Source organism: Vanellus vanellus (assembly GCF_965231255.1).
Source record: "Vanellus vanellus genome assembly, chromosome: 3".
In the NCBI taxonomy this organism is placed as follows: domain Eukaryota; kingdom Metazoa; phylum Chordata; class Aves; order Charadriiformes; family Charadriidae; genus Vanellus; species Vanellus vanellus.
In genome coordinates, this window is record NC_138907.1 from 8,486,254 (window position 1) to 8,507,690 (window position 21,437).

The 21,437-nt window shown below is 40.0% G+C and overlaps 1 protein-coding gene across 2 annotated transcripts in view; it reads right to left on the minus strand.

The window, feature by feature from the left end:
• Nucleotides 1-11,369: 11,369 nt before the first annotated feature.
• Nucleotides 11,370-21,437, minus strand: part of TASP1 (taspase 1) — a gene marked incomplete at its 5' end in the record, with an annotated part of 85,040 nt that continues 74,972 nt past the window's right edge. For both annotated transcript variants that reach the window (XM_082481439.1, XM_082481438.1), the window contains one exon: nt 11,370-12,826. In XM_082481439.1, the coding sequence (XP_082337565.1) occupies nt 12,722-12,826 (105 nt within the window). In that variant the 3' untranslated portion in view covers nt 11,370-12,721. The remainder of the gene's footprint in view (nt 12,827-21,437) is intronic.

A 21,437-nucleotide genomic window follows, 5' to 3' on the forward strand; every position in this document is an offset into this window, starting at 1 on the left:
CCACACTTGAGCCAAGGCAACTCAAACCATGCCAGAGAGCAGTAATGGAGCACCCAGAGGTGTTCTCCCTTGTGGTAAAACCTCAAATCTTGCTTGCCTGTTCTCCTCCAGCCATCTTCAACATGAATCTGCAGATTCACCTTTTCAAGGCAGAGAAATCTGTGAATCTGAAGATATCACCTCAGTGTTCATATCCCACTTTTCCCATCATGAATAAGTTATACTCATGTCCTTCTGAGAGGCATTTACAGTTTTGCAACATCACATAGCCCAATCCAAACTCCCACTGAAGTCCATGGAAGCAATCTATCTTGCATTACGCCAGCTCCGGGCCAGGCTTCAATCTCCAAAGGACAATCACAACTGAAGATAAGCAAACAAGCTACACAGTTTTGTTTGGTTTTGCCTTTTAAGTATAATTTTTCATCTGTGTAACTAGAACTGTTCTTTCACAGATGAGGCTGGATCATACTGCATGCTGCATTTGATAGCATGAAAAACAACGTTTGCATTTATTTAGCTAGCAGATTTCTTTTGCCTTTTATGGAGGCAAAAAAAAAAAGCCTCCACCAAAAAATGAGAATAATCTCATCATAAAGAATACTGCTTTCTGATATGCTGAATATCTGATGTCCCTTAAAGTAGAAGATACTTAAAACCCAAATAATAAGCATGTACAATGAATAAAGCCTCATTCTTGCTTTAGGACCAGGACACATATAAAAGGTATCAATACTGGAAACATCCAGTATTTGATGTTAAGCACTGGATGCTCTGTAAGCCTGTTTGTACCTACACCACAAGCAGCTGGAAGAAGACAACACTTTCAAGAAGGCAGATAATACTTGCTTTGAAGCAGAAACTTGTGTAAACCATACAAGGAAAAACTATTTGCTTGTGAGCATGTTTGTAACCTTATTTTTTTAAATGGCTCCAGCTTTGGACAATAACAGGCAACTGAAACTGCCCTTGTTGATGCCAGCCTTATTCATGCCTAGTGCAAGCTATGCAGCTGCTCAAGCACAGGCTCAGAGTCAAGCCCAGCATGTATGGAGCCACCAGGGAGATGACTGAATTTACTGGCACTCAGCATTGGGCTCTAGGTCCTTAAAAATAGAAAGAAGTATGTGTTGAATTTCAACCTCCCCGAGCAACAGAGTTTTTGCACAGACCGCTTTACTTTCAGCGTTTTTACGAAGCCAAAGGTTGGGAAGCAACCTTGCTCTCCAGTCAACGTGCCAGGCAATCACACAGCAGTCACAGCTTTTTGCTAACACCTCAAGAACAACATGAAGGCTTAATCCTGAACGTGCATTCCCAACAGCCCAGAGGAGAAAACACTGGAGGATTTATATAGGAACGCACAACAGGCTGATGCTCTGCCCAACTCGGAAACAAGCCATGCTCACACCTTCACTCTCAAACATACTTGTAGCAGAGGGCCAGGAGGGGAGGGATATGGAGTAGCAAGATGCGATGTTACCACGTGTTAGTTCCAATACTGAAACCGTGTCACTGTCTGTGGTACCCCCCTGTGGCCAGGTCTGACATAGCAATCTCCATGCCACCTGCGACGCTTCCTCCATAGCCAACTCCATAGCCATCTCCGTGCACTTCTTCATCCGTACCGACCACCGTGCCACCCACAATACTTCTTCACTCTCATGATCTCCATGCTACATATTCCTCCATAGGGATCTCTGTGCAACCTGCAACACTTCTTCATCCATGCCACGCATCCATCCATAGCAACCTCCAAGCCACCCATGGTACTTCTTCATCCTCAGCAGTCTCTGTGCCACCCTTGACCCTTGGCCCCTGGTTTCTGAGCACAGAGGTCCCATGAGGCTGGACCTGCCCTGGGGCACATGGCACAGCAGCCCCTGGCTCTGCTGCTCACTGGAGGCTGCCCAGAGGAATGGAGCTACCCTTTTCCGCAGCTCCCAGCCAGGCAGCTTCGTAGGGACGTCTCCTGCCTCTTTCCCCATCTTATAATCCAGCTGCTCCTGTAGCTCTCCTCCAGCTGTCTGTGTGCAGCGTGCAGGGCCCACAAGCCCCCCATGGCCACTCTGCATCACCAGCCACCTCCACCTCCTCTGTTTCCAGCAAGCACAGCCCCTGTCAGCCCTCGGCAGGCTGCTGCTGGCTGCACCCAGCGTGGCAAGGCAAGTCTGGGCTGGGAAACCAAAGGAAATGGTGTGAGGTGCAAAGGGTTTCCTTCTTCTTGTCTGCCCAGACCTGCAACGTGCTCAGCAGACACGTGGCACTGCATTTTGGAGGATGCTGAAGACGGAGGATGCTGAAGACAGATGATGCAGGAGTTTTACCCAGCAGGTTTCAGAGGCAGGCAGCTGGTGCACCAGGCCCCATGCCCATCATTTCTCTTCACAATCCAAGCGGAAAGGCTATTCTTGTTGCTGTGGGGTTTGGGAGAGGAATTTTTCTTTTTAGCCTTTTTTTTTTTTTCGATATGGCAATGTAATGCCAACAGATGGAGCTGTTCAGAGCAGAGACCGCTCACTTTGGCAGTGTGGAGGAAGCAGCGGGCGAGCATGGAATTCTAAATATTAAACATAATGAGAGATGAATCATCTCCAAGCAGGGGACAAACTCCATTTACTATGCTAAAGTGAAAAATAAGTCTGTCAACAAAGCTATAGCCCACAATGGGGGAATCCCCAGATTTGTCCATCTTTGCATGTGAGGATGTTCTGTCCAAGGAGAGAGGAAGGGCTTATCACACCCCTTCAGCAGAGGGCTGGAACCTCACAGTCCTGTGTTGGACTCACATCATCACTCACCAGAGCTTCAAATCAAAATGATACATTGTGCAGGACTTCTTCCTTCCCACTAGCCTAGTCCCAGACTTCAATGCCAGGACACACTGGCATGTCACAGAGCTTCCCCCCATCATCTCCTCGGAGTGGGATCAAAGTCCTCAACACTCTTCCCTAAACTGAAGTCACAAATGCAGCATGAAGCCTCCACAGCTCACCAGCAACCAGGGATGTGTTGCAGGCTATCAGGAGGACAGGAAAGAGGAAAGAGTAAACAACAGGTGACCCTTCTTGGATTTGTGCACACGTGTGTATGGACAGAGAATTTGAGAGCTGCATTGTTTCACCAGGGAGCAAACTGGGAGGAAAAATCCAGTCAAATGTTGGTGTTTGGTTTTTTTATCCCCCTGCACAATGGACCAAACCAAAATGTATTTGGTATCCTTATTGGCACACCACTAACAAAGAACAAGGTCTTGCAGCCTGTCTGCCAGTGAAATATAAATAATTAGAAAGTTTAAGATGAGGAGGAGATGCCAGCCTCTCACCTGAAAGACTTTTGTCTTTTTGCTATTTTTGGGTAAGGAGAACTGATTAGTTGCCAGGCATGGGAAAAAGGCCTGTGTCTTCCTTCCACCCACATGAAAGGTTTCAGCAAAGAAGAAACAAAGGTTATGTGGTCTTTCTAAGCCCTGTTCCAAAAAGCCACCGTATCTACTTCTATATAATGGATACAGATTTCTCACGGCAAAATTACCTGAACATTGGATTGTTCTTAGCAAAAGAACTGCATGTGCACCAATAGAAGGACATCTCTGATGGAGAATTTTTGGAGCAGAAAAAATAAACTGCATCAGTACAGAAAGCAGACGTGTATCCTTTGTCACCTTCACCAGCTCCACTGTTGCCAACAGGGATACACTGGCTTCTTCAGGTGATATTCAGTGTAAGCCTAGCACTGCATTATTGTGCAATTGATTTTTACCAGTTGTGAAAAATCTGAGCAATAAAAAAGGCAAATAAATTGCTGGGAAAAGAACCCACCCTTTTGCATCAACCTAAAAAGTTCTAAATTATGAATCAAGCTATTCTATAATCACTGGAATGAACAATGCCTGGTTTCTTCCGGATTTGTGCCAACTGGAGCTCACAGCAACCTACATTTTAACATTAACTGGGAAAAAAATCCTGCAGGGATCCTCAAGGGACTCATTAGTGTCCTTTCAATTCAGGAACTTACTGTAGTTCTTTATTCTTTCTGGCCACATACATTAATTTAACTGGACAAACTTAACTGTTTACCCTGTATTAATAGTATTGGATTGATGCCATTGAGGGAAGAGAAGAAAAAGGAACAGAGAAGAGCGGAAAGAACAGGACTTAAAGATAGACATACATAAAGACAGCACACATGTATAAAATGTTATTTACAGGAGCACACTAGCCTGAAAAAAACCACACCTAGGATTCCCAAATGAATAGATAATCACACTTACTAGCCAGCCTGGCCACCATTATTACTAAAAAAAACATTAGAATGTAGTTTATGGAGAATAGAATTTGAACTAGGTTGAAGACAAAGAGCAGGGGTTACCACCCCATTTCCTCAGATACCTGAACACTTTTGGGTGCCACTTCCCTGCAGGGTTAGTCCCTACAGACCAACTTATCTGGGCTTGTCATCTCCAGAAAAGTAAAAGCAACTTTGTTTTAAATGAGTTTATGTGACTTTAGAGATAAATAAAGTGAAAATACTTTTACTCTAGCAATGCCAAAAAAAAAAGGCATCTTAGTTTCAAAATTGAAAACAAATAAAACAGAAAAGTACTGAAAGAAGAAAACAACATTAGCTCATACCTGAACTTAAAACTCTGTCTGAGTCACATTTTGGACACCAGGATGATTCAGTCGCTTTCTGCCCCTTGTATATTTCTTTTAACAGTGAACTTTTTCCTGGGTTTCTGTTCATCATTTATAGCTGGGAGGTTCCTTATTTTGGAGTTCTTTTCTAATTTAGGTACCTCCCTTACGTTGGTCAAGATTATTGAAACTTACCTGGGAATAACTATTTTTTGATGTGCCAAGAAGACACTCAAAATTATGCTTTTTGTATCCGTTCTCAAATTATAACATTTTGCAAATCATGTATCACATAAAGCACTTTCTGCTGTGCCGTGGCATTGTCTTTTGGTTTGCTAATTTTCTTTCGTGGACATTACATGGCACATTAATACAATAAACGTGGGGTTTGAAATTATCTCCCTTCCCTCCTCAGACACACATAGTATTAATTTCAAAGGCCATCTTGTCACAACATTGACTGTTCATTACCTCAAGACTTGGCATGCTCTTATCTCCTCAGAGGAGTTCACTGCCTTTTGAAAGGACTAGCCTCCAAACTTTAGAAACTGTTTCTTCATCGGATGGAGGATTACTCTTAACTAGAGTTGATTCCTGCAAAATAAGAAAAAAATGTGATTTTATAAACAATGCAAATTTTTCCCAACAACATCCGCAGTGTATTGTAGCAGTTATTTCCAGAGATGGACTGGAACAGAATAAGAGCAACATCCCACAAGAGGAATAATCACAGTGAGCGCAATGAGGGGGCAGTTTCATTTCATACATAATCTGATTTAACATCAGTCAAAAGAGTGTACCCCATCCTCCCCATCCCTCTTCCAGCCATGCGCTCCCATGTTTCCTCTACATTAGCTCTGGCAATCATGCAGCTGCAGGGGCACAGAAAGGCAGTTCACTGATCCAAGAGAAAACTAACCTACCAGAAAAAAAAAAAAAAAGTTTATCTCCTGCAAAATTTTACTTTAGGATTTATTCCTGAAGGGCAATTCTGGGTGCAATGTTAATCAATACCTGTGGGGTGTTGGTCTCAGATGGCTGCCGGCGCCCACCCAGCTGCTCTCTCCTGCCCCTCCTCAGAGGGACAGCGGGGGAAGAAATTAAGATGAAAAAGCTTGCGGACCAACATAAATACAGAGAGATCAATTTGCCAAGCGCCATCACGGGCAAAACAGACTCGACCTGGGGAAAACTAATTTAATTTACTGCCAACTAAACCAGGTTTGGACAGCAAGAGACAAAGGCCTTCCCCTCACTCCTTCTTTCCCGCCTCAGAGTCACCCCCGCACCCCCAATACCCTCCTGCAAGAGGGCCCTGCAGGGCTGTTTCTCACCTTTATTTTCCTCACTCCTCTCTGCCGGGCATCGTTTTGTCCCTTTTCTTAAAGCTGTGTCCCCTGAGGTGCTGCTGGCGTCATGGAGGGGCTATGCTGTGCTCTGCAGCGGCTGGAACCAGCCGGAACCGGCCGGAATCAGCTGCACCTGGCGCAGGGCGGAACCCACCTCTCCTCACAGCCCCCCCACACACACACACCAGTGCCTCCACCCCTGTGCACAGCACAACACCGGGGACAAAGGAGCTTATTTTTAGCCACAGAAAGGTAAAGAAGCAATGTTTTCAAATACAGACAGTTTGATCCCAACGTTAAATCGAATCTCCCCTGGCCCGCGGGCAGCGAGGACGGGAGATTTCCAGCACAGCACCACACTGCCCGACTCTATCAGTCAGACACAGCTCACGTTTTAAGGAAACAATTCTAATAAATACGTTTTATAGGATGTCTATTGCAGGTCCAGCACGTACAGAAGATGTTACAATCCAGGCTGGTATCATGGTTTATTGGCACTGGACCTCGAATGCGGGGGTTTCGCCGCTGCTGCGTTGTACGGCAGCACACCGAAATCCTTGCTGAGGTTTGTGCTGTGATGGTATGTAGCCCATACCATTTAAATTATAAAACGATGCCTAGAGCCCTTGGATAGCACAGGGCTCCTTTTGGAGCAGTCATCGCCTGGCTACATCGGATATTTGCTCGGAGTTGTCTGTGGTTTGATCCTTCCACTTGGCTTTTTGAGCCCTGCGCACACACCAGATATTCCCAGATAATCCAAAAAATAAACGTGAGTCACCAAAACATCTCGCGCCAACTCATTTCCAAAGTCTCCGGTGTCGACATTAAGGAACTTGCAATGGTTGAGTCCTCTGAAAGAAATACCTCCAAGGGTGACACCCTGGCTCTGATGAAGCTGATGGACCAGCTCCAAGTGACCTCGCTGGGGACAGGATCTCACTTCAAACACTCGCCTTCACACGCTGCTTTCTGAAAACTGCATTTTAACAGCTTTGAAAGGCTGCTTGTTTTAGAAAGATGAGTTCAGTTCATCTCTTTCTGTATGTCTACATGGATATTGACAGAAATATAACTGAGCATGATAAACTGGGAAACCCTAGCCTAAATATCTATTACGAGATATTGTAGCTGATAGGCTCCACAAGGGATGGTGAGACAAGCTATGTGGGCTCCTCTGTGAGTCCACCTGGATGTTTAGCTGACATACACCTGCACACTGCGCATAGGAACAGCCATGTATACCTGAAGGTGCAAAATCTAGTGGGGGTGAAGCATACAAGGACACAGTGCCCATAGTCCTTAGCAGACCTCCAGGATGAGCACTGACACCATAACTTCACAGCTGTTTTCTCTCTGGGCTGATTACATTATAAGCAGGTTGGAGCCTGCCAGCTTTGCCACATTTACACCCAGCAATCACCCTTGAGGGACTGGCGAACATAGCTCTCAGTGTCCCTCAGATGCTGCTTAAGAAACGAGGAAAAGCAGCTGCTTCAAACTCTTGTAGCCTGGTCCCTAAAGACACCATGCTTGCACATTCATGCTGTCCATCTGTACAGTTTCAGCAATTCCTGTGTCCCTTAGCCAATTGCTGCAAATCTGAAGAGGACTGCAGTTCTGACAGATGCTCATTGCCTACGGGGGTTACAGGCAACCCCTGAGACCAGCAGCCATGAGGTAGGAGCCACTTACAGTCACCACTCACATCCACTGTCTCTTGTGGACAGAGACATATGTGGACACAAGGGTTGGCTAAAAGTCCTGCAGCAGGTGGAGGCAGAGGAGCTGCAGTAGCTGACACTTCTGTACTGGGATAGGGAACATGGGAAGAAGAGCAGGATATTACCTTGCAAGGAGCTGTGAACTCAAGAGTTAGTAAAGGAACACAAGACATATGACATAAAATAAGTTTATGGCATCACTGTCACACATGAGACTTCTATGGCAAGTGAGAGTATTATGGTTAAGGCACAAAGCCATAGGAAAACAGGTCTCACTGCATCTGTTGCTCACATGTTCGCTAACATCTTTTATTTGGTTCATTAGGCGGACGGGAGTGAGTAACAAGACAGGCATTTATTGTGTTCAAATCACCATTAAGTGATGCTAATGGTCTTTATGGGGATTTATTGCCCAGGTTATGTGGAAGATAAATGCTGTGTCACTATAGATCGAAACCAATAAAAGTCAGTGTACAAGTCCTCCTTATCTCTGTGTTATCTCGTAATGGAATGAATAATAAAGCACAGGGCTATTAGAGCAGAACAACCTCCCACAAGCTTTCCTGTAGAAAATGAGCAATAAGAAAAAAGGTCAGCTTCATTAATTGGTAGTGCTGTCTTTAGACCCACTAAAGGAGTCCTTTACTACAAGCTATCAGTGATGGCAGCTTCCATATAAAATCTCAGCACAATTTCCTGCAAGTTGTAGGTTCTCAGCATCTCTTGGCAGCTCTGGAATCTGATACGAGGCAGTGGCACTCTCTCAACTCACCTGAAAGGCATCTACAAAAAACCTCTGGTGACACTCCATGCTGAAAGCCACAGAAATCGTTTGTCCTCACTTTGCCATAAACCAAAATGAGTCTTTCACATGAAAAACCTGGTCAGGTATAAGGTAACAGTTCAAATATCCCTTGGAAGATGAGCCTTATTAGCAATGTGAAAGATGTATCAATTCTTACCCAGGTTTTTTGGAAGTTTTCACAAGTATTTCCTCTTATTCTTTCTCCTCTTTCCTTAAAGATAATTTTGGTTTCCCTTTACCCACTTTACACTGATTCCTGTTCTGCCCTGTTAGTTTCTTTGTATAGTCTCTGTTCTAACAAGAGCCCTTATTTCCTTACCTAGCCACATTATAAACTTGCCCTTCAACTCTCCAGTTCTCTTCTAAGCCAATTAAGCCGACCTGAAAACTAGATTTTTTCCCAAGCCATATTTTAACCTGAAAGGTGCCGCTCTACTGAATCAGAGGATGGGACTGCAGTCACCTAGAATTACATAGGTTCAAATACCGTGAGAGTGGGAAACCTTTTGAGATTCAGGAGATGCTTTTGAAATAGGGCTGCATACAGACTGCAGATGGTGTTCAGTTATTTGCAAACGTAACACCATAAGAACTTTCCATGCAATACAATGGCTTTGAACAAATTAATCCTGCTGTCACAGAGTGACTAGAACTCTTAGTATATCTTGTTAACTCAAAGTAATTATTTGCATAACAGGCAGAAGAAACAGCAATTATGGTGGAATTCCAGGTTTTCAGTTTTTAATTTTAGATATATACTCCAGAACTTCCCACCTAATTCTGCATCATTCTGCTCAAAACTGAGCTATAAAGACTGTCCAGTTGCACCATTACCACATAACACTGTGAAATGTTGCACCTGTTTCACCTGTAATACCACAGTAACCAATAGTTTGGGCTTCTTTTTCTAGGCTCTGCTATTAACTTACATTTTAATTAATGATAGCAGTTACCACAGTCTTGCTAATACCCCTGGATTTATTATCAACTTTGCTTCCTCTTGGATTTCCTTCTCCTTTCACAGCATCTTCCACGTTGTCCTTTACAGGTCCTTTAGTTTCCCTAAATCAGGCCCCTCTTCCTCCTCAGTCAAATCTCTTGTATTTCACAGCATTTCCAGAGGTTAACGCACAAGCAGGGAAGCATACTCTTCGTACCTACAGAATACACAAAATTGAATTCAAATCTCCTCTAAACTTTTTTTTAGCGTAACAGACCTCTCCTCTGTGGCTTGCCCAGCTGTGGCCCTTTGACATCCCTCGTTGCAGGGCCACACTGTTAAAGTACAGAAGCAAAGATAAGGGTACAAGAGGAAAGAAAGGCAAAAAGTATGTTAGGTTTGTTTTAGGCTATTACAAGCTTTCAGCAGTGAAATATATTATGGCAGAAGACTGGCACCAACCTGTCTGCTACAAAATACTCTAGGACACGTAATTGTGTGTTTGAGTATAAAAATCAACATTATTCAAATTGTTTGTATTTATATGCATTTCATCTGGTTGCCCTTCCTTTATAATTTTAGGCAGCTATTGCTGTCAACTGTGTAATTTCCTCTTGGACTGCATCTGCTTATGCCAGTGGCAATGGTTACTCATCACGTACAAGAGTTTAGGCGACGTCATTGCAAAGTATCTCTGTCCTCACCATTTACTTTTCGTAAGCCGCTTTTAAGTTCAAGATAGAACTAGTAACAGAATTAGACCCATAATTAAAGTAGTCTAAGATCTTTCATTGCCTTAACTGGGAGTTGGATGAAATTCTGCTCCTGACAGTACTCATGATTTCTGATACAGAAATTCGTATGTGCTAACAAAGTTTTCTTCTCACGAGTACCTTAGGTAGGAGATCAGCTCGGTACCTGGTTTGTGCTCTGCACCTTGCTTCTGATTCTCATGACAAGAGAATCCTTTTTTTCCTTTATTTCTCTACCTAGACAGAAGGATGAAATGTGGGACAATGAAAAGGCACACTGGTCAATTTCAAACAATGATTCCTAAGTAGCTTCCTGAAGAAGCCTGGCTTTTTTGACAAAAATAAAATAAAATAAAATAAAATAGGCATTTTATATAGACTCAAAAGCAAAGTAAAAGCAAAACTTTTTATCTGCTGTTTGACTTATGATTTTATACATGTGTATGTATGTACAGACGCAAATAAAATTTTAAGATAGTGTGGGGAAAAATCATATGCTGGAATCCAAATCTGCATAAAGAGATACTAAGCAAGTAAGGGGAAAAACCAATTTATCCATTTACATCTTGCAAGCCATTCTGCCATGCTTATTCCATGTAAGAGTGAATTTATGCCAAAGTTTCTATGAAGTCGACACTGAAAAGCACTTTTAGAATGAAAGCAGGCTAACACTGTTACTTTAGCTTTTCCAAAAACAATGTCATTTTCAAACGTGGATATAGACGAACCCATACACAGGATCTTCAATTTTTCACTTGCTACATAGTGAAACGCCCACACAACCATTTAATGCTGCACGTTAGAGCAATTTTAATGGCTGTGACAACACAGCTTCTTTGTTGTAACATTTCTGAAGTGGTGTAGTATAGTTCTTCATTTCATCAGACCATGAGTATAACACTTAGGATCCAGTCTGATATCTCAGCACAAACTATTTCAAGACAGATGCAGTCCACTTTTGTTTTTGTCTGCAACCTGGAAAACCTCTGTTTCATATTACTTACAGAACTGTATAGAAATATTTTTAAACTACAGGACTACATTGCTGTCACAATTAAAAAAACACACAAAGATCACAGTATGTCAGTGTATGCTGTAATGTAACAGTGAAAATGAACTCAGGCTATTAAAAAAAATTTATTAAGATTTTTTTTCCATGAAAGATTGGTACTACAATCAATGTAACCATTTAATCAGTCAAGTATGTCTGTTATAGGCAGGCACAACATTACAAAACAGGCAAGTACAATGCCCGATTAAGCGAATACAGTCTGAATATCTATTCATCCACTATTTCTGAAAACAGAATTATCAAATATCCACCAGGGAAAAAAAACGAACTATTTTAGTTTCTCTTTGGCATACTTATCAGGACAATGAATTAATTACAAAAGTCTTCTATTGCTGCCAGTGCCGTGAAGAAAAAACTACTGAATGGAAGATTGTATGTCAGAACTCACTTTTAGGACTCAGGCAATCTGGCTAACGTATCAGAACTGGTGACAAACGACAGTTCAGCTGCCAATGCTTCACAAGGCAGACAAGGATTACGTTGTTTTATAATGCAGTTTTGTTGAAGGTATAAAAAGTATTACAGTAAATTTATGCACAGTACATATATTTTACACACAGTTATATAAATACCCATGCTGTGGCTGGACTTTAGGAAGTCACTTTATCAATAAGAAAGCTAGTATCAGACCTCCCAACATCCATTTAATACACATTGCACTTCGCATCCAGTAATATGTTCATTTCTGTACCTCTCTTAAAAATAGATTTAAAACAGAAGCGAAGAATAATATCGAATCTTTCCATAAACTTTGTTTTCTTATTTACACTGTAATATTCCATTATACATAAAGACTGCATTACGATACATTATCTTCATATAGCTTTTTGTAATACATACAGCTTGAAGCTATTAACATCTTAGTTTGGGAACTGAGATATGACCTATAAGACTATTTAAAAACAATTCTAGCCTTAATTTTGCTCTAGTTTGTTTCACTGAAACCATTCTTTGACAAAAAAAAAAGTCCTCCTTATTGGGGAGGAAAAAAACAACCCATATTTAAACCACCTCTGGATTTCCTTAAACCACTGAGAAACGTAGAAACGATAATAATTTTTGCATAATTATATAGCCACTTAAAAAGGCCTGTGACTTTTAAATTTAGAACATAAATGACAATTATGACCATATCTTTAAATTAATTTTTTTTTTAACTTTCGGTTATTTTTCAAACATGAAATAATGAAAACACAATCATTAATCATACATAATCTTTGCACAACTGGGAAGAGTTCCTATTTTATTAGGGAAAAAATGAACATGCACACACCCCCATTCACAGAGTGAGAACATAAACTACAGCAGCACTTGTCTTAAGTTATGGTGCACATGGTTGCAATACGGGGTATAAAACAAGAGTAGAATTTCCAACATCTGTTAAAAGACAAAAAACGTATTGTACAAAAAGTCATTCACATTCTTTGTAATGAAGTGAGGAATCAGCTGTTCGTTGAGCTTTCTGGACTCTCCAGCCGGCAAACTCCTCCTTCTATTGCCACGGACTGTCCTGCCACGGCTCCAGGAGGAAGTCTTGAAATGTGAGTCTGTGGACAAGTCAAGAGAGTATTATCGAGTGAGAAGAGAGGCAAAATTATGCAGTACACAAAGCAAGCTTGTAAGTATTGAACAATTAAGCTGTTCCATCACTGAAGTCTGAGGGCAAACTACAAAGCAACTTGAAAAGCTGCAAACAACTGGGATTCTTTTTTTATTTTGTTTGCGTTAATGTTTAACACACGAAGAGAAGGACCATGACAGATGTGTAGAAAAGGTAAACTGGATGACCCAGCGCACTGAAAGTAGAAGAAAGGAATATCCAACATGAAGACAAAAGAAAAATAACTGTGGCGTTACATGGTCTATATGTCTATTTCTTAGGGAGGTTCAAAAAAGTATAGTACTGCATACAGAAATATACCTTACAGAAATATACCTTACAGAAATCTTAGACACAATAAACTATTTGACTGAGATAAACTAACCCTTCAGAGCATAAGGCAACTGCAATGATCAGGATGCAAAGAAGAAATTTCTCTGCATAAAATACCTACTCATCCACCTAAAAAATCCCAAAGACTTCCTCTAAAATATCTGTTGCCAACTCTCAAATAAATGGACCCAAACAGCAATTGTGTTTCTGTCAACAGGCATATTTTTAATGGAGTTTTAAAAGCAGGCCTTTGAGATGGCTCTGTAATACTTCAGCCAGAAAGTAAAAGCCAGAAAGCGGGTGCATGTGTTTGTGTACACAAAACGTCCGCTTATAACTCTATTGTAACTCTGACACTAAAAATCTGCTAAAGATCCTTTATATGCTAAGGTGCATTTTATTACTAATGGGCAAAGGCATTCACTTATTAAAAGATACTTTGACTTATTGTTAGAAGTAATGACTTTTTTTCCCCCCTTTGCACATGTTTTTATACTGTGAAAACTGGTTATATTTTCATCCACATTGTTGATTTTGAGCTACAGCAAAAGCCATTTACAGATACATCAATATGGCCAAGTGGCTAAAGCGGTGCTTAAACAGAACAGCAAAAAGAAGTCAGAGGCACATTTCTACAAACTTTACTGTTTCTTACTTTCAGAGCTGCTGAGTGGGCTCTGATAAAACATAAAAAAGAGCCTTAGTGGAACTCTAAAATGCAACAGGGCTGATAACAGCATTTCCACAGGCTCCAGGCAGAAAGTGGCAATGGCAGGGACTCACCAGCTCAAGCTACGTTCCAACCATCCCTCCTCCCACCGAAGCAGGAGCGCTGGCCTTCATTCCCATCATGAGTTGCATTTAATAATGCACAGACTATATAAGGCTTAAACAATTATCAAATTAGGAACTAGAAATTATTCCTACTACAATATAAAGCTTACAACACAGAAGTTGCTGGCATTTAGAAATTACAGCTTCCTGTAAGTGCAGCCAACTACATACTTAAGTTTTTGCAAGTACATTATCCCATTTAAAAGATTTAAGTGCTGCAAAATATATAACTTTCTATAAGGCAATGGGTTGTGACAAAAAGTATAGATATAAAAGTTCAGTAAGAATAACTTGCACTAATTAGGCAGAAAGTGATTTCAGATTGCAACCACAATTCATTGCATTGAAGAGACATTTTATATCTCAGAGGCAGCTTCTTTTAATTCCATTCTTGATAAGGGTATCCTGGTGTCTGCTCTTAGGTGGTCTTGTTTTCAGTTAGATTACAGAATAAGACTTAATTAAAAACATTTACAAGTTTTCATTTTACTGCTAAAACTTTGATCTCTGGCCTTCCTGCTTGATATATGAACATCTTCCTACTTTCAGAACAATTTTGGTTATGACCCTGATTTACCACTTCAAGAAGAAAAGATTCCTTTCAAATCTGTTACAGTTTCCCCCAAAATGTAGCTGACAATTTTTGGAGATGTTATTTCATAAGCTTAAAGAAAAAGAAAAAGAAAAAGGAAGAAAAACAAGTGGAAGAAGGATCTTTTTTATTTTATGACCGACAGACCCAAGACATTTTTCCAGGTCTGTGAAAATTTCTAAATGAAAAGTGGGATAGGATGACAGTGTAAAAACTGCATTATTCGATGGGCACAGTAGCAAATTTCCACAGTGGAAGAATGCTGCTGACTGTTTAGTGAGATACCACGATCAAAGAAAACCAGCAGTCCATTGTATGGCAGGCATCATTTATAAGTGAGATTGCTTATGCAGTGATCAGTCAGAATTATTAGGAGATCATTGCAATAATACAATAAAAAGCACAGAGGCCCAAGGATGCTGCCAAGAGGCAGAAGAGAGGAAGCTTGTTACTGAAACAGAAGAAATATTAGCACTATCATGAATTATCATGAATCTTAGCATTGATATTTTTCATTATAACTACAACAGACCTGATTTGCATAAAATAGTTCTCTGACCCAAGTTATGAATTAACCTTTTGCATAGGCTTGACATATCCCACAACCCAAAGTTAAACGCCTAATAGACCTGTATGTAATTGCAGGAGCAAAATGTGAGGCTTCATTGAATATAAAATTTATAGATCTTGTTATTTTTAAAAGTCAGTTAAGCATAATGTCCTAGTAAGTTTTTGAGCAAGGAAAGGAAAATATACAAGAGGGGATAAGCAGAGAGTCAGTATCTATCAATACATTATCAAGTAGTAGTGTCATTGTCAAAACATATTCCTACACAAAAACTCATTTCCTATAAAAGGAAAAACATATTTCCTATACAAGAGACCCCAACCCAGTATACACTAGCATCTGTACATTTCCATTTACAGAAAGACCCAAAACACATAGAACAAAACCTTTCTTAAAGCCTTTACTTGCATCCTGTTTATTTGCCTACTTTATATGACAGAGCAAATACAGATGCTGTTTTACACTACTCACTACTTTCACCCATGGCTGCCTTATGTAGAACAAAAATGAGACAGATCTAAGAGTGTTTAAAATATGTTACCTAATAAGTAATACGAAAGGGTGACATTGCCATGTCAAGACAACTTCAGATAAACTCCCAAGTGAATTCTTACAATTATATCTCCCTTGTTCTTAACCATAGGAACAAACTCTAGTAAACAAAAAGAAAGATCAAAGAACATTTAATATTTTTAAATGCAACCACAGAACTTATTTGTACAGTTTGCTACATTTTTATATTCCAACATCATATTTTACATTAAGTCCAGATTGTAGAGTGGATTAGGTTTAGATTTTGAAAACATAAAAATAAAAAGCAAACAAAAAAACCCCAACACTGGAAAGCTTTTAATTGAATTCGATTAGTCCGTCAGCTTTACAAGTTGAATGAACCCACATCTGGGGGAAATTGTGCCTGGGAGCACAAAAACAGGAAAAGAAAAAGTTTTCCTGAATTAATCCTCCACTCAGCTTCATGGTAGCCTCTCTCTGAGGAAACCATACACCAAGGAAAGGTAGATTAGGAACAATGGGGCTATCCATATCTTCAGCTCCATCAATGGAAATTTTACTGTCCCTGAGAATATTCTGATTTGATTTGCTTTCCTATAGAAAAAGGAGGTTGGTGAGGGCCTAGTGGGAGCAGAGGTTCTGACAGCTAGGAAATCAATCACAGATCTTTGTCTGCAGCTTCAAGAAGGAACCTTGTGCCCACAGTTTAAAAGGAAAAAAGGTAAATGCTAGATGAAATACGTGATTTTGCTTCCCACCTTTCCATACAGCACTAACAAGCTAACTAACCTTCAGACACTGATTCTTGCTCCAAGTACTTGCCATCCAAACACACAACGTTTCCCTCTTTCCCTCCTAACTAAACCAAAACCACAGAGCAACCAACTCCCCCAACCCCAGTGCTGCAGACACCATCCGTGGAACGTTACTATCTCTCAGTCCCTTTTGATGCACACTGGAACATTTCCCATTACCCTTCAAAACTAATAGGTCCAAAACTAATAGGTCTTTCTGCCCTGGAATAGGTGTTAATTGCTCCAGGGACAATATATGGTTTAATCTTTTCGTCATGAACATTTGATTTATTTTTCAAGTCACATATTTTTACTATACCTTTTTTAAAAACAAACAAACAAACAAACAAACATAAATACCGCAAGTTGTGCCAAGACTTACTTCATGTCTTCTAGACAAAGATTCTGAAACAACCTTAGGACCAACTAATATAAAAAAGATTTTTTTAGTCTTTAAAGAGCTTCTCTCCTTTTATTCACATAAAAGCATTAGTTTGTAGTTCCTTTTTTTTAATTTTCATTAAAAGCATAAATACAATGTAAAATGAATATAAAGTTTAGGCCAAAAGACAGACAGCGCTGCATGAGAAAACTAAAGTCAACCAAATGCTGCCAAGAGGACAGAGTACAACTACCAGATGGCAGCACATTCAGTTCTTAAGTTAATCTAGGGAGTACTTCATGTGTTTAGCTTTCGTATTACATGCTCAGGATACACTTTGGACAGAATAATTTATAAAACAAACTTTTTCCATTCATTACCCTACTGAGCTGAAACATAATGGAAGACCAAGTACATCATATACTTAATGAAATTGCTTTCTACAACTTTAGTCCTTAAAGAAAAATACCACCAAACCCATATATTCTTTAGAAATTCAGAGCTTTCTAGCTGGGTACACGCATCCACCATGAGAACCATCTGGCCACACATTCTCAATTTATTTTCTAGGCAGTAATAGCCTATTTTGGCAGCAACAGCCATCCTGTACTGCTCCATCTCCTGGGAAGCTCTCCTCCAACATGGTTTGAATGTACACCTGCCATATGACAGGATAAGGTGCCCCACAAAATACTGGCAACTGCTGCTGTCAGAATATCCCACGTGCAACTTGTTCGGTGAAATCTTAAAGAAGAAAAGAAAAGGGAAAAAAGAAAAAAAAGAAAAGGGGGTCTCCATAACGATTGTCCTTGTTGGCAAAAAGACAGACATACTGATGGCATGCTTCTGGCTCTCAGGCATTTAAAGTACTGATTTCTATACACAGGTTGCTTAGGAAGCTAACAGTTTTCCAAGCTCAAATTCATTCTGTGCGTTAAGTTTATTACTGTACACTGTTTATGTATCTAAAAACATTAATCTAATGCATTACAAAAAATATATTGTATTTTAAGAAAGTTGAAAACTAAAGCATTTTAATCTCTCTAAACCATTCACACATGTATTTAGACAGTCTAAAGCCACGCACCAACAAATCATCTATTCAGCTCAGTGGCCCAGGTTTTTGTAGAGGTATTCTAAAATACTACCACATATCTTAAAAATGTGATTTTTACCATTCTGAATTGCAGGTGATAAATTAGGTTATTGCATTTATATTTGCACATGCGGATGCACAGTCCCATCTTCTCTGCTCTGTTCTGAAATATGTCAGCCAAATATGAGGAGAGTTCCAGAACTACTGGCTTTGTGCAAGAACTTAACCAAAAAACCTGAACTTATCTCAGAGCCCTTAATTTCCCTGAAGGTCTACAAGCCAAATATTTTCACTGGTGTCTTAGCACTGAAGGTTATTTCCAACAAATATAAACACCTTATTTTTAAGAGAGAACTGGATGCTCTACTGTATACATAGAGTCCTTTTCAAGTGAAAATTTCTGACTGATTCCCCAGACTCCAGAGAAGAGTACAGATTAAAGAAAAAAAAAAAAAAAAAGTATAACAGTGACATATACTTTTCCTGTCTCATGAAGTTAAAAGACTGTGTCTGTAGTCTGAAATGAATGACTGAATTATTTGACTTAGTATTTCTGTTAACTAAACAGGCCCAGTAAATTTTTCCACTAATTTTCAAATTAGAATTAGGATTCTTCCAAGACGTGTTTCTTCACCCAACGAGCACTGGATAACCGCCCTTCTCCTGACAAAGTGCTTTCACAGACCATTTACTCACAAAGTAAGATAAAGAAGCCCATCATCAGAAAACCAACAACAGTCACTACAATCAGTGTTTGTCATATGTATCACTTCAAACATAGAGGGAAGTAATTTTGCTAAATTATACAGTGCTAGTAAAGGCAGATAAATCTGATTGCAACACCTAACATCTCAACAGGAAAAGTGAACTGGAAACGGTCTCCCTGTCCACTATGTTTTCTCATACTGGAAAATGAAATTAACTGTCAAAGCTAAAGTTTCTGTTTGTATATTGCAACCACAACATTTGATGTACACAGCAGTTGTTGCTGATGGATGTTTTCAAACACAGTAATATGCAACTCTCCACTACTGTTACCCCATATCTTGCAAAGCAACTTGAATTTGGTTCATGAGAAAATGGAAAGAATTGCGTATGTAGCTTTGCAATATTAAAACCTGCCACAACATAAAGCTTAGTAATTCATGTTATAAGAACTGAATATCTGCCAAAGAGAGATTTAAACTGGCAACTGAATTGGATTACATCCAATATTACAACTAGATTTTTAGAAATTCATTGTCTAGGTCATCTAGCTGTTTCAAAAACTAAAACCTATAAGGTGAACTACAAGGGTATCTCAAAAGTATTGCAACATTTACAATAATTGCAAAAGTTAGCAGCATTTATAAACAGATCATACAGTAAATTTATACATACTAAGAACCATAGTGAGCTGACAAATTATTTCAGATACCCACAGATAACACAGGACCAAAACTGCACATTGTTGGTATTGAGATTGGATCTTTCACTGGAAAGAAAGCACTCTTGACTTCAAATACTACTGAGAATACAGTGAGGAAGTACCTATTTTCAAGTAAAAACATCATTCAACAACAACTTTTCTCAATCATTAACATAAGAAACGTGGGAGATCCAGGAAAAAAAGAAGTTCTATGGCACATCCTGCCCACTTATACTTTCTGTCCACAGAGTATTCTCTGGGCCTCGAGTGAACAAATACTCTGTAGACCCTGCCTGAGATAAAAGGCTCCTGCTTGATTATGTACAGATACACAACACAATCACAGAAATGATGCCTATCCATAACCAGAACCTTCAAGAGATGCAGCTGGTATGTGAATTCACATGGCACGCATACACTGCACTGTCATTTGAGGTTGAAGAACTTCTTTTTCTTTGCAGCGTTCTCCATCAGGCAAGCAGACAAGGAACAAGAAGACATGAAGACTATGTAACTAAGAGGAGTCAATTAACTTCTACCCACCTCCTTTCCTTCTCATTCTCCACTTACATCTAAAATCACATTATGGGTGAATTCAAGGGTCATTATGGGTGAATTCAAGGGTTTATTTCTTCCCCTCCCAAATTACATGGTAGAAGGTCTCAAAGCCCTTCATTGCAAAATGACACAAACTGCTCTACCAAATGCTACACCAACCGTTAAGACCTCAAATATTGCACATCACCTGCAACACGATGGACAGAACTCCAGGAAGCAACACTGTAGTCATCAGAATACACCTATTTTCCCAATGGTGACAATACAATTGCTGAAGCTCTCAGAACGTAACCTAACCAGTTCAGGAAAATTGGAACTGATTAACTGAAAGCTGCCAGAGTACCTTTTAAAGAGGTCAGAGCTCCAGTAACAGGATGACCTTCTTAGCTGATGCTATGATCAGCTGTTGGATCTATAAAAAACATCTGGAAAGTTATTCTGAAGACTAGTGTCAGAAAGAGAATAAAGTTTGGGCAGGAAATCTAAAAGACCTAATTGCTTATCAAAGATTTTGAATTCATATCAAGAACTCATGAGTCAACATCACAGTAACAAAAAAGAAAAAACATACCTCCTCAGTTTATGAAGATATTTTATCTCACATTTAATCTGGAAGTCTTAACCTTTGCTGGTGCAGCAGTTACTACTGCAAAAGGAGCCGGGTAAGTGCAGAGGAAGTCCACAGACTAATACTTCCTGTCTATTCTCACGGCCACAGCCAGAAACTTCCACAGCAGCCTAGAATATTCTTACAGTCTCACTAATGGCTAGAAACAGTTGAGTGTCATCTTACGTGACAATTCTGCCATCACGTAGATGGCACTGCAGGAACTTGTTTCAGGAGATCTCAGGAAATCCATTCATCTTCCCAAAGAACAAGCCTAATGTTGAAACAATCTGTCATGGTATTGCTTCAGGAAAGAAGTCTGAGACTGGCAACTTCTAAACCAGAATAAATCTGTTCCTTAAGCTCTTCATATCTGAGGCGCCCAGGCACCAGGTCAGTTCCAAGAAGTATATAAAAAAGCTTCCTTCCACGTCCAATATGTGACAAACACTGGCACTGAGTGATTATGAAACTGCTCATGTCAAGAGGGATGACAAGAAACAAAGAAGAGTACAATCGAACCAGGAAGCATATGCTTTGATCAGCAGTGGTGTAAGGGTTCAAGAGCATAAGAATCAGAGGGAAGTCAATGAGATATCCACTATGCTGGTAGTAAATATGACATTGCCAGTGCTATTAGTGGTGGAGGAGCTGAAATACTTTCAGTGTTGAGAGAGAGCTAAAGGCAAGTAACAGGCCACACAACCAGATGGCTGTGTCAGCAATAAGGTGTGAACTTAGTTCACCTGGCAAGCCTCCACAGTATTTTTAAATTAACATTCAGCTGAACATTTTAAACCAACGTTCAACAGGAAACAGTGACTTTTCCAGGCAACTGGTTTTCCAAAAAGACTGGACACCTTTCCAGAAAGT